We start from the raw sequence: 13711 nt of genomic DNA on the forward strand, positions 1-13711 counted from the left end.
CCTCTCTTTCGTATCATCTGAGATCCCCAGAAATTGGAAAGCTGCCGCGGTCATCCCCCTCTTCAAAGGGGGTGACACTCTAGATCCAAACTGTTACAGACCTATATCCATCCTGCCCTGCCTTTCAAAAGTATTTGAAAGCCAAGTTAACAAACAGATCACCGACCATTTTGAATCCCACTGTACCTTCTCCGCTATGCAATCTGGTTTCCGAGCTGGTCATGGGTGCACTTCAGCCACGCTAAAGGTCCTAAACGATATTATAACCGCGATCGATAAAAGACAGTACTGTACAGCTGTCTTCATCGACCTGGCCAAGGCTTTCGACTCTGTCAATCACCGCATTCTTATTGGCAGACTAAATAGCCTTGGTTTCTCAAATGACTGCCTCGCGTGGTTCACCAACTACTTCTCAGATAGAGTTCAATGTGTCAAATCGGAGGGCCTGTTGTCTGGACCTCTGGCAGTCTCTATGGGGGTGCCAAAGGGTTCAATTCTCGGGCCGACTCTATTCTCTGTGTATATCAATGATATTGCTCTTGCTGCTGGTGACTCTCAGATCCACCTCTATGCATACGACACCATTTTGTATACATCTGGCCCTTCATTGGACACTGTGTTAACAAACCTCCAAACGAGCTTCAATGCCATACAATACTCCTTCCGTAGCCTCCAACTGCTCTTAAACGCTAGTAAAACTAAATGCATGCTCTTCAATCGAACACTGCTTGCACCCGCCTGCCCGACTAGAATCACTACTCTCGGCGGGTCTGACTTAGAATATGTGGACAACTACAAATACCTAGGTGTCTGGTTAGACCGTAAGCTCTCCTTCCAGACTCACATTAAGCATCTCCAAATCAAAGTTAAATCTAGAATCAGCTTCCTATTTCGCAACAAAGCCTCCTTCACTCATGCTGCCAAACATGCCCTCGTAAAACTGACTATCCTACTGATCCTTGACTTCTGCGATGTCATTTACAAAATAGCCTCCAACACTGTACTCAGCAAATTGGATGTAGTCTATCACAGTGCCATCCGTTTTGTCACCAAAGCCCCATACACTACCCACCATTGTGACCTGTACGCTCTCATTGGCTGGCCCTCACTACATATTCGTCACCAAACCCACTGGCTCCAGGTCATCTATAAATCACTGCTAGGCAAATCCCCGCCTTATCTTAGCTCATTGGTCACCATAGCAACACCCACCCATAGTATGCGCTCCAGCAGGTATATCTGACTGGTCATCCCCAAAGCCAACACCTCCTTTGGCCGCCATTCCTTCCAGTTCTCTGCTGCTAATGACTGGAACGAACTGCAAAAATCTCTGAAGCTGGAGATTCTTATCTCCCTCACTAACTTTAAGCATCAGTTGTCAGAGCACCTTACCGATTACTGCACTTGTACACAGCCCATCTGTAATTAGCCCACCCAACTTCCTCATCCCCATATTGTTATTTATTTTGCTCATTTGCACCCCAGTATCTCTATTTGCACATCTTCTTCTGCACATCTATCACTCCAGTGTTGATACTAAATTGTAATTATTTTGCACTATGGCCTATTTATTGCCTTACCTCCATAACGTACTACAATTGCACACACTGTAAATAGATTTTCTATTGTGTTATTGACTGTAGGTTTTGTTTTATCCCATGTGTAACTCTGTGTTGTTGTTGTTTTTATCACATTGCTTTGCTTTATCTTGGCCAGGTCGCAGTTGTAAATGAGAACTTGTTCTCAACTGGCTTACCTGGTTAAATAAAGGTGAAAATTAAAAAAAGTAAAAAATTAAAAGGCTATATGCCTGTGCTCGAAATCAACAAAGGTAGGCATAAAGTTATTATTTTCAAATATGTTGGCACTGGCAGCTAAACTTATCAACACTAAATAGACACTTTAACTATACATGTCAACATTCCAGACCTAACAATGCATAAACAGTCTATTTCTGGCAATTTATCCACTCACTTTACCAGCATTGCTTCGCGTAGACGGGAGAAAAATAGACATGCTTTTAATTTGAAGCCGTTGATGCTACAGTAGTGTTTTCTCTCATTAACTAACTTGCATTCTAATTCCAGCGTGTACACGCTCGTTCACGTGGTTTGGGCTTAATTCGCAAGTGGCTGAAACCAGAGATCTGTATATAATGACGAGATGCTCATGTCTCCACCCTAACAATGTGAGTCGCAGTCCCAAAGGCGGGAATGCTGGTGAAAAGTGTTGTATTCGAATACCCATACTAACATACTGTATACTACATACTTAATGAGTATATACTACATACTATATACTATTAGTTCATTTTAGTATACGGTAAACAAACGGTATCCTTTCAGTTGAGCGTACTAGCGCTTCGCCTGTCTACCGGAAGTTGATGCTGTTGCTGTGCAACTTCTTGCTAGCTTGTTAGCATAACAAATTACTAGCTTGACATCTTACGACTTCATTAACAATGTCCATTGAGAACGCACAACGACTGTACTACTTAGCTAAGCTAAGATTTACGTGAATAATCAAGTCAATCAGACTCTTACCCCCTACTGAGGATCGATGAGTCGCTAGACCACGTGAGAGGGTCCTCGTGGTTCTCCTCCTTGATCTGCGCAGTGGCTACTGGCAGGTGCCCCTCTCGCCAGGGGCACGTGAAAAAACTGCCTTCTCCACGGATAGGGGCCATTGGCAGTTGAAGGTGCTGTGCTTCGGCCTCTGTAATGCTCCTGCCACCTTTGAGAGGTTAATGGACAGAGTGCTGGCGGGGGTTCCAAGAGATGAGTATGTCGTGTACCTAGACGATATATTGGTGCACGGCACATCGTTTGAGGGGGCACTGGGGGCACTTAGGCGAGTGTTGGAGAGGATCTCGGGGACGGGGCTAAAATAACATCCGGGAAAGTGCCATTTCATGCAAAGGGAGGTGGCATTCTTGGGTCATCAGCTGGGTGGTGAGGGCATCAGCACGATGCCAGACAAAGTGGAGGCTGTGAGGGGGTGGCCAGTTCCAGGGAGAAAAAGAGGTTAAGAGCTTCCTGGGGCTGGCATCCTACTATCGTAGGTTTGTGAAGGGGGTTGCGGGGGTACCACCTTCTCAAGGAGGACACTGTTTTTCAGTGGACCGAAGAGCACCAGCGGGCGTTTGAGGCCCTAAAATGTGCCCTAGTGGAGGCCCCTGTCCTGGCCTCACCAGACTCGAACCGTCCGTTCATCCTGGACACCGACGCAAGCAATGAGGGTTTGGGGGCTGTGCTGGCTCAGCGTGGTCCTGATGGGGAGCACGTAGTAGCTTATTACAGAATAACTTTTGATAAGGCTGAAAAATGCTACTGCGTGACAAGGAGAGAGCTTTTGGCTGTCGTGGCAGCAGTATGCCATTTCAAGTACTACCTGGGGGGCCTGCCGTTTGTGGTCTGGACGGATCACTCTGCCCTGCAGTGGCTTCTCTCCTTCAAGGAGCCAGAGGGTCAGATCGCCCGCTGGCTGGAGGAGCTGCAACCCTACGACTTCCAGGTGGAGCACAGAGCCGTCCTTCGCCACAGCAATGCAGATGCCTTGTCCCGCCGCCCGTGTGCTGAGGACGGCTGTGGGTACTGCGCCAAACGGGTAGAGCGAGAGAGAGAACTGTGCATGGAGGAGGGAGTCACCGCCAAGGTGAGTCAGCTGAGTGTGACAGAGTGCCGGGAGCTTGAGGCTGTGGACGTCGGGGGAGTGAAGGCGTCGCCAGGAGGAGGACGCAGAGCTGAGTCTTGTGCTGTGGTGGGTGGAAGAGAGAAGACGACCACCGTGGGGGGAAGTAGCCCCTCTATTACCAGTCATCAAAGGACTGTGGGCTAAATTCACAGTCCTTAGAGTTGCTCAGGGAGTGCTCCAGAGGGGGTGGAAAAAACCAGCTACTGGAGAAATTACATGGCAGGTAGTGGTGCCCAAAAGGCTGCAGGGGAGCGTGTTACAGCAGCTTCACGGGGGAGTAGGCGCAGGGCATTTTGGGGTCTCCAAAACGTTAAAGCGCGTGCGTAAAGGCTTCTATTGGGCCAGGCACAGGAGGGATGTGGAGGACTTTTGTAGGCAGTGCAACGAGTGTGCTGCTAAAAAAGGACCTCCAGGTTAGTCACACGCCCTCCAACAACAATTCCCAGTAGGGGAGCCCATGGAGAGACTGGGGGTAGACATAGTGGGGCCGTTTCCAACCACAGACAGCGGTAACAGGTGTATTCTAACTGCTATGGACTACTTCACCAAGTGGCCAGAGGCTTACGCTCTCCCAGACCAGGAGGCAGAGACAGTAGCTGATGCGTTGGTAGGGGGAATAATCAGTCGGTTTGGGGTGCCACAGTCTATTCACAGCGACCAGGGGAGAAACTTCGAGTCACAGGTGTTCTCAGAGTTGTGTAGATGGTTAGGCGCGGAGAAGACGCGCACTACTCTGCTTCACCCCCAGAGTGATGGGCTGGTGGAAAGATTTAACAGAACATTAGCACAGCAGCTGGCCATCGTTACCTCAAAACACCAGAGAGATTGGGACACCCACTTACCGTTTATTCTTATGGCATGTAGGTCGGCTGTTCAAGAATCGACTGCGTGCTCCCCAGCGCTACTAATGTTAGGTCGTGAGTTGCGCACCCCAGCCAAACTGACGTTTGGCCACCCTCCTGATTACAACGACAGGGTTTTGCCTGGCCCGAACTATGTTAGTCGTCTGCAGAACCGGTTAGAAGCGGCTCACACCTTCGCAAGAGAGCAACTCGAGAACGCAGGGGTGTGCCAAAAGCGCCACTATGACTCGCGCTCTAGGGGGAGGCACTTTGGAGCGGGAGAAGGCATGTGGCTTCATAACCCCACAAGAAGGGGCGGTGCCCAAAGCTGGACAGTGCCTGGGTGGAGCCGTGTCTGGGGATAGAGAGAGTGGGGGAGGTGACGTACCGGGTGGAGGTCCCCCCACGGAGCAGGAAGGTGGTGGTCCACCGGGATCGATTGGCGCCCTACAGAGGGAGGAAAACGGTAGGGAATGGGAGTGAGGACTCTGATGTGAGCCCACGGGAACAGTCTAACGAGGAGACTCTAGCTCAACCTGGGCCTGGAGGGGGGGGGTGGGGGGGCTGCCTCTTCGGATGGCGCTGGAAATGACATTGGGGCAGATGAGTGTTCTGGGGGTCCACCGGTGAGAGTCACGGGGAGGCCCAAGAGACTGATGCGACCTCCGGGTCGTTTTAAGGATTTTGTTTTGTAACCCTAGGGGGTTTAGAAAGGGGGGTGGGGCTATGTAATGACCTGGTATTGTGTTCTGTGTTCGTGGGTGTGTTATTGTTCTCATGGGTGCTAGCAGGGGTTAAATATGCCAGGACAGACGGAAAGGTTCGGGGGTATGATGGGTAATCCCGCAGGGTTTTGAAATGGATAAATAGGGGTTACTGTCTCATCTCTCTCTCTTCTGTTTGGGACCCTGATCTGCTCCTATGAGGGTGACCCTTAACTTGACATGGTATATTTGTGTACGTTCTGAATTTAGCGGCGTGGGCTGTGGCCTGAACAATAGCCCAGTTTAGGAATAAACCTGTGTTTTGCCCTGCACACCTGGTGTCCGTCTCTTTTTCCTTTATGACCCAGCCGGGTCATTACAATATGCTACGCGGTTCGTAAGGCTAGTGTAGCTAACAAATTGTCAGCCAACTTAATCTAACTTATTTGAAAAGTCATTACTTTATTACATTGCTCAACATTTCTTAAGATTTGTCATAATTAGTTAAAGCAATGAATTTGTATCCGCTCTCGTCGGACTTCGGCTGCATATTTTCCACCATTTTCTCCAAATCTGAAAATGTTGTGAAGCCACGCCCGTTTTCTGAAGAATTGCAATATGGGCCCTAAAAGCACGGAAATAGTGTCCACTGCTTTTATACTTGGTGTTTTGGCGAATGTAGAACGACATCCGGGAACTTTTGGCATACTAACTATATCCATACTATGACCAATAAGCATACTACATACTCAATTTACGTCACAAATGGTACATTAGTATGAGTATTGAACACAGCTAAGTTTGGTTCTGCATATTATGCCCAAAGAAACGCATTGGGCTTATTCAGGAAAGATTTTCGCGAGAGTGAGACCTCTCGCTTCGCCTCTTCCTCACCGCTGAAACTAGCAAGCGAAACAGTGCCCATCTGTCTTACTATATAAAGCACATGTAGCTGATGCTGTCTGGCCAGAAGAAGTATGACATGCCACACTCCTTTTGTCCAGACATCATCAGATAATTGGTCTACACATAAGGAGAAAGAGGGGCGCTGTTTCGCTCGCTCGGTTGCTTTATCTGAGCTTGATGCTTCTTTCTGTCGGCGCGCATCTCGGTCAAATAAATGATCAATATTTTCTTTGGACGGGCAAAGAGGTACAGTAGTGCGGGCCAGGCCCCCTAGGGCCCGCCCATAACGCCGGCCCTGCAGGGATGTCACGTTGACATTGACATCTCTTTTTAAAGTGAGCCTAAACATACATGTGGATATAACCTGGTATTTGTCACTTTCATAATGTTATAACATGCTGTGCAAATCTCTACTTTTGTGAGGGCTTCGGTTGAGATCGCTCCACTGCAGTCACAGTCACTCCAACTCCAGTGCTCTTTCCTCACACTGATGGTAATGTTGTACTGTACCTGCGAATGTGATAAGGAGTGGCCAATCATCATGCTGCTTGTCCGGTAGGAATATGTGTTGGTGTGAAAGCGCTCGCGCTGCCACCGCAACCGCATGTGTGCGCTCGCAACTGTAGAGGTTCCCGGTTTTCAGAGAGGTTTTGTGCATACATATTGCACCGGCTTTGTATCTTGTCGAACGGGGAGACAGTGAGGGGGCATAAGTACGGATCCTACAAGAACGCAGACATGTATTCTTGTTTAGGTGGAGTGAACTCTAATTTACCGGGTGTTCTGTGAGAAATAATGAAAAGGTGCTGCTATATTTGTGAATGAGCACAAGGACATTGGGAGAACGTGTATGACAACCTGTGTAGCCTACCTATATAGACCCACTAACTTCAATCGCTCTATTCCAATTTATTCCGATTTGAGGGCACAGGTATATTAGGGGAGCAAGAAGACATCGTTTTCTGCTCGTTTGTGTGGAATTTTCCTTCCAGCTGAGAGTCGTGATGTCTGGCTCATTTCACACATTGTTCCTGGGTAAGTTCAGTGCATGAGCCACGCGCTGTTATATTCATTAAATAAGACTGTGCTGAAGTATAGCGCAATCCATGCCAGTCTACATGTGAAGTAGCATAGTAGCCTATGCTATACTGGGCTTTATAGCATTTTAGATGATATTGTAATCCAAATCATTTTCTACGATGCCATCGCAGTTTTAAGATGTGTTCAATATCTCCCCATTGCAAGAACCTTGCCGCTCATCCCAACCACATCTTAAAACTTAACTATAGTGTTTTCTGAAGCTCATTCAAAATAATGATAAATAATGTAGCCAAGACTATCATTACGAAGTCGATTATACATTTGCATATTTGACCTGATGCCCTAAGGTTCATTGCTTTGAGTGTCCAACAGATATTCTGAACAAACTTTAAAATGTATAGGCTATTGTGTTTTTAGGCTTTTTCAAAGCTCCTGTTGCCAAATGGTATTCAAGGTGATGATGAAACACAACTTCGGAATGATATCACAACATATTTCCATTAGGCAGTCTATTGGGGGATCCAATAGCCTATGCGTAATTATACTGAACAAAAATATAAATAAAACATGCTTTTCTGAGGTACAGTTCATATAAGGAAATCAGTCAATTGAAATAAATTCATTAGGCCCTAATCTATGAATTTCACATGACTGGGCAGGGGCGCAGCCATGGGTGGGCCTGGGAGGGCATAGGCCCACCCACTTGGGAGTGTGTTTTTCCCCACAAAAGGGCTTTATTACAGACAGAAATACTCCTCAGTTTCATCAGCTGTCCAGGGGGCTGGTCTCAGATGATCCCGCAGGTGAAGAAGCCGGATGTGGAGGTCGTGGGCTGGTGTGGTTACACCTGGTCTGCAGTTGTAAGGCCGATTGGATGTACTGCAAAATTCTCTAAAACAAAGTTGGATGTGGCTTATGGTAGAGAAATGATCATTCAATTCTCTGGCAAAAGCTTTGGTGGACATTCCTGCAGTCAGCATGCCAACTGCACGCTCCCTCAAAACTTAAGACATCTGTGGCATTGTGTTGTGTGACAAAACTGCACATTTTAGAGTGGCCTTTTATTGTCCCCAGCACAAGGTGCACTTGTGTAATGATCATGCTGTTTAATCAGGTTCTTGATATGCCACACCTGTCAGGTGAATGGATTATCTTGGCAAAGGAGAAATGCTCACTAACAGGGATGTAAACAAATTTGTGCACACAATTTGAGAGAAATAAGCTTTTTGTGCTTATGGACAATTTCTGGGATCTTTTATTTCACTTCATGAAACATGGGACAAACACTTTAGATGTTGCGTTTATATTTTTGTTCAGTATTCCAGGTATTAGGCTACATAAACATATTAGGTCGCTGTCACAAACGAGACTCCCGCTGTTCCTCCTGCTCACCACCAGAGGGAACCCTCTCCTGAGTATTAAACCCCTGAACTACATTTCCCACATACCTGGCTCTGATTACCGTTGCACCTGACTCCCATCAGTAGACTATTTAGGTGCTCTCAAACTCTCTCTCTTTGCGAAGTCTTGTTTACCCTGGTGATTATTTCTGAGCGTTTTCGCCTGTGTCTGTCTGCCCGTGGATTTACTCTGGACTGTTTTTCCCTCCTTGATTCTTTGCTGCCTGCCCTGGACTATATTCTTTACTGGACTGATTTTTGTAAGCTTGCTGCCTGCCCTGACCTTATGCCTGTACCTGGATTACGAGTTGCCTTATCCCTACTGTTGTGTCTGCTGGCGATTGACCCTGTTTGTACGACCCAGATTGTAATAAAACTGCAAATGGATCCTCACTCTCCTGGAGCGTCATTACAGTCGCATACTTCCTCATTTTTATATTGCTATAACAAGTTATAACTTCTATATTATTTGTTTCAGTTGATGAGTGGGTGTCAGGAAGTTGTAAAGTTGCTAATTAGCTAAAATGCTAAAGTTGTCCATGATGTGATTGGAACACACACACTTTGGGTTGCTAGCAATGATTTATACAGTGCATTTGGAAAGTATTCAGACCCCTTGACTTTTTCGACGTTACAGCCTTATTCTAAAATGGATTCAATTGTTTTTTTTCCTCATCAATGTAGACACGATACCCCATAATGACAAAGCAAAAAACGTTTTTTAGAGATTTTTGCACATCTATTAAAAATTAAAAACGTAAATATCAAATTTGCATAAGTATTCAGACCCTTTACTCAGTACTTTGTTGAAGCACTTTTGGTTGCGATTACAGCCTTGAGTCTTCTTGGGTATGACGCTACAAGCTTGGCACACCTGTATTTGGGGAGTGTCTCCTATTCTTCTCTGCAGATCCTCTCAAACTCTATCAGGTTGGATGGGGAGCGTCGCTGCACAGCTATATTCAGGTGTCTCCAGAGATGTTCAATTGGGTTAAAGTCCGGGCTCTGGCTGGGCCTCTCAAGGACATTCAGAGACTTGTCCTGAAGGCACTCCTTCATTGTCTTGGCTGTGTGCTTAGGGTTGTTCTCCTGTTGGAAGGTGAACCTTCTCCCCCAGGTCCTGAGCGCTCTGGAGCAGGTTTTCATCAAGGATCTCTGTACTTTGCTCCGTTCATTGCGCTTCTCCACCACCGTCACTCACAGTTAACCCACGTCTGGCTCTCACTGATAAGTTCGACGGCAACCCAACTAAAAGTAAGGGATTTCTACTGCAATGTTCATTATTCATTGATCAACAACCAGCTATGTATGTCACCGATGCCAGCAAGATTTCCTTGGTATGCTCACTCCTCGCTGACAAGGCGTTAGAGTGGGTGACGGCGGTTTGGAGAGAGGATGGCACTGCTTTTCCATCGTTTGGTACCTTTCTTCAACGCTTCCGGGAAATATTTGAACACCCGGAGGGAGGTATGAGAGCTGATGACCGACTACTTGCGTTGAGCCAGGGCAGGAATACCGCAGCAGAATATGCTTTGACATTTCGCACTCTAGCAGCTCAAACCGACTGGGTGGAGAGCACACTTAAACTGCTCTTTCGCAAGGGACTCAGCTTGGAGTTGCAATCCGAACTGGCCTGCCGAGATGAAGGGAAATCGCTGAATCAATTCATCGAACTAACCATTCAGATTGACAATCTGATTCGTTCACGTCGTCCACTCAGAACGGTACCCACCAGCACACAATACCCGGTCACTCTGTCTCAAACTGAACCCATGCAGCTCGGATATACTCACCTGACTCCGGAAGAACGAGAACGCCGCATACGTCAACATCTCTGCCTCTATTGTGGTCAACCGGGCCATCTGAGGGCGTTTTGCCCCACAAGACCACCTCCTCGTAATCCCTCTTCGGTGAGTCCTTGTGTTCAAGCACATCATTCCAGTTCTTGCATCAAAGTACCTATAGTATTATCTCTAGAGGGCAATCATATATCCACATCAGCTCTATTAGACTCAGGAGCAGCCGGGAACTTTATGTCTCACGAGTTTGCCCAACAACAACAACTCCCATTAATCTCCTGTAACTCTCAATTGGCAGTGGAGGCGCTAGATGGACGGCCTCTCGGCGATGGGAGGGTCCTGCACACCACCGTGGACCTTCAACTACAGACCGGTACCCTTCACACTGAGGTAATTCGTTTCTACGTCATCTCATCACCTCATAACCCGGTTATTCTTGGACTCCCCTGGCTACGTCAACATAATCCCCTCATCTCATGGAGGGAGGGTCGTATCATCAAATGGGACCCGTCATGTCACTCCAACTGCTTAACTGGCAGCCCTTCACTCTCCATTCAGACCGTCACGCTAAAGGACGAGCCGGTCCTTTTCCCCACTCTTCCCATTGAATACTCTGACCTCATCGAAGCTTTTAGCAAGACCAAGGCGATGGAACTCCCCTCCCACCGATCAAGCGACTGTTCCATCGAACTATTACCAGGCACAACACCACCTAAGGGCCGAATCTTCCCCCTATCACAACCCGAATCAGAAGCCATGAACAACTACATCGAGGAGGAACTTTCGAAGGGGTTCATTAGAACGTCGACATCACCTGCAGCCTCTGGCTTCTTCTTTGTTAAAAAAAAAGACGGTGGCCTACGCCCTTGTATCGACTACCGGGGTCTCAACGACATCACCGTCAAGTTTCGATATCCTTTACCGCTGGTACCAGCTGCCCTAGAACAACTCCGCAAAGCCAAGTACTTCTCCAAACTGGACCTCCGCAGCGCCTACAATCTCATTCGCATCCGGGACGGTGATGAATGGAAGACAGCCTTCTCTACCAGCACTGGGCACTATGAGTATTTGGTGATGCCTTTCGGGCTGTCCAATAGTCCGTCCGTATTTCAGTCGTTTATCAATGACGTCTTTCGGGACATGCTTAATCGTTGGGTAATTGTTTACATCGATGACATTCTCGTCTATTCCAACACCTATGAGGAACACGTGCAACACGTGAGAACAGTATTACAACGACTCATTGATCACCAATTATACGCCAAAGCAGAGAAGTGCGAATTTCACCAGACTTCCACGTCTTTCTTGGGCTACATCATCAACCAGGAGGGAGTCGCCATGGACGAGAAGAAGGTCAAGGCCGTTCTAGACTGGCCACTGCCAGTAACCTTAAAGGAGTTACAACGCTTCTTGGGATTTGCGAACTTCTACCGACGCTTCATCAGGAATTTCAGCTCGGTAGCCTCTCCCTTAACCTCTATGACTAAGAGAAATGCACCACACCTCACCTGGTCAACTACAGCACAGGAGGCTTTCGCAGAACTCAAGACACGTTTCACATCTGCCCCCATCCTCCACCACCCTAATCCTGAAATCCCGTTTACAGTTGAGGTGGACGCTTCTAATACGGGCATTGGAGCCATCCTCTCACAGCGGCACGGATCCCCACTCAAGCTCTATCCGTGCGCCTATTACTCCCGCAAACTTAGTCCAGCCGAACAGAACTACGACGTCGGTAACCGAGAACTGTTGGCCATGAAAGCAGCTATGGAGGAGTGGCGTCATTGGCTGGAGGGAGCTAAACACCCGTTTGTGATTCTAACTGACCACAAGAATCTGGAATACTTGCGATCTGCCAAGAGACTGAATCCCAGACAAGCGAGGTGGGCTCTCTTCTTTACACGATTTGACTTCACCGTTACCTATCGTCCCGGTTCAAAGAACACCAAAGCAGACGCATTATCACGCCAACACGACGGTGTAGTTCCCACTGAATCCAAGGAAACCCTGCTTCCTGAGTCATTAATCGTGGCCCCTATTCAGTGGGACATCATGACAGAGCTCACCCAGGCCAATTCACAAAAGACCCCTCCTCCCGAATGCCCCCCTAACAAAACTTTTGTACCTCAGGATCTCTGTCAGAAAGTGCTACAGCAAGTTCACTCCGTACTCAGCTCCGGTCATCCTGGAATCGCTGCCACTGTTCACCTGCTTCAGAACAGCTTTTGGTGGCCAACCTTGCGGGCAGACACAATAAAATTCATTAACGAATGCACCACCTGTAACACAAGCAAACATCTCAGACAACTACCATCGGGCCTACTGCAACCACTGCCAGTTCCCCACCGACCATGGTCCCATCTTGCCATAGACTTTATTACCGATCTTCCCAAGTCCAATGGGAACACCACAATACTCACTGTCATAGATCGCTTCTCCAAGGCCTGCCGGTTGATTCCACTTCCCAAACTGCCCACAGCATTGGAAACAGCCGAACTCATGTGCAGCTTGTGTTTCGCTTCTATGGCCTGCCTGAGGACATCGTGTCGGACCGGGGGCCCCAATTCACATCCAGAGTATGGTCAGCATTCTTCCAACAACTCAACATCAACATTAGCCTCACTTCAGGATATCACCCACAATCTAATGGTCAGACAGAACGCCTCAATCAGGAGATCACCCGGTTTCTCAGAGCCTACTGTCATCAGAACCAAGCAGACTGGAGTCGATTCCTCATGTGGGCGGAGTATGCACAGAACTCACTCCAGAAACCCTCCACCGGTCTAACTCCATTCCAATGTGTAATGGGCTTCCAACCTCCCCTATTTCCATGGTCAGGGGAACCCACCGAGGTACCCTCTGTCAACGACTGGCTCCAGAGAAGCGAGGACATCTGGAGTCAGGCTCACACCCACTTGCTACGTGCTGTCAGGAGACAGAAGTTGCAGGCCAATCGTCACCGTCGCCCCAATCCCGAATATACTCCAGGTCAATGGGTCTGGCTATCCACTCGAGACCTACGCCTCAGACTTCCTTGCAAGAAACTCAGTCCCAGGTATGTAGGTCCCTTCCAAATTGTTAAACAGATTACACCAGTTTCCTTCCGTTTGGCATTACCCTCTAATTATCGTATCTCTCCCACTTTTCATGTATCACTTCTCAAACCCGCTGGTGGTCCGAGAGCGGAGGAGGAGGAGCAGACCAGTGATCAGGGCCTCCCACCCATCTTGGTGGACGGCGAGGAGGCATATCAGGTTCGAGATCTACTCGATTCCAGACGCCGGGGCAGGCTCCTCCAATATCTGGTGGATTGGGAGGGGTACGGA

General features: G+C 48.0%; 1 protein-coding gene across 1 annotated transcript in view; it reads left to right on the top strand.

Moving 5' to 3' along the window:
* Positions 1 to 7149: 7149 nt before the first annotated feature.
* Positions 7150 to 13711, top strand: part of LOC311135672 (CXADR-like membrane protein) — a gene marked incomplete at both ends in the record, with an annotated part of 134091 nt that continues 127529 nt past the window's right edge. Inside the window, one exon of the mRNA XM_084169695.1 lies at positions 7150 to 7180. Coding sequence (XP_084025821.1) covers positions 7150 to 7180 — 31 coding nt within the window. The remainder of the gene's footprint in view (positions 7181 to 13711) is intronic.

This window comes from Coregonus lavaretus, assembly GCF_964263955.1.
Source record: "Coregonus lavaretus genome assembly, chromosome: 10".
Classification (NCBI taxonomy): Eukaryota; Metazoa; Chordata; class Actinopteri; order Salmoniformes; family Salmonidae; genus Coregonus; species Coregonus lavaretus.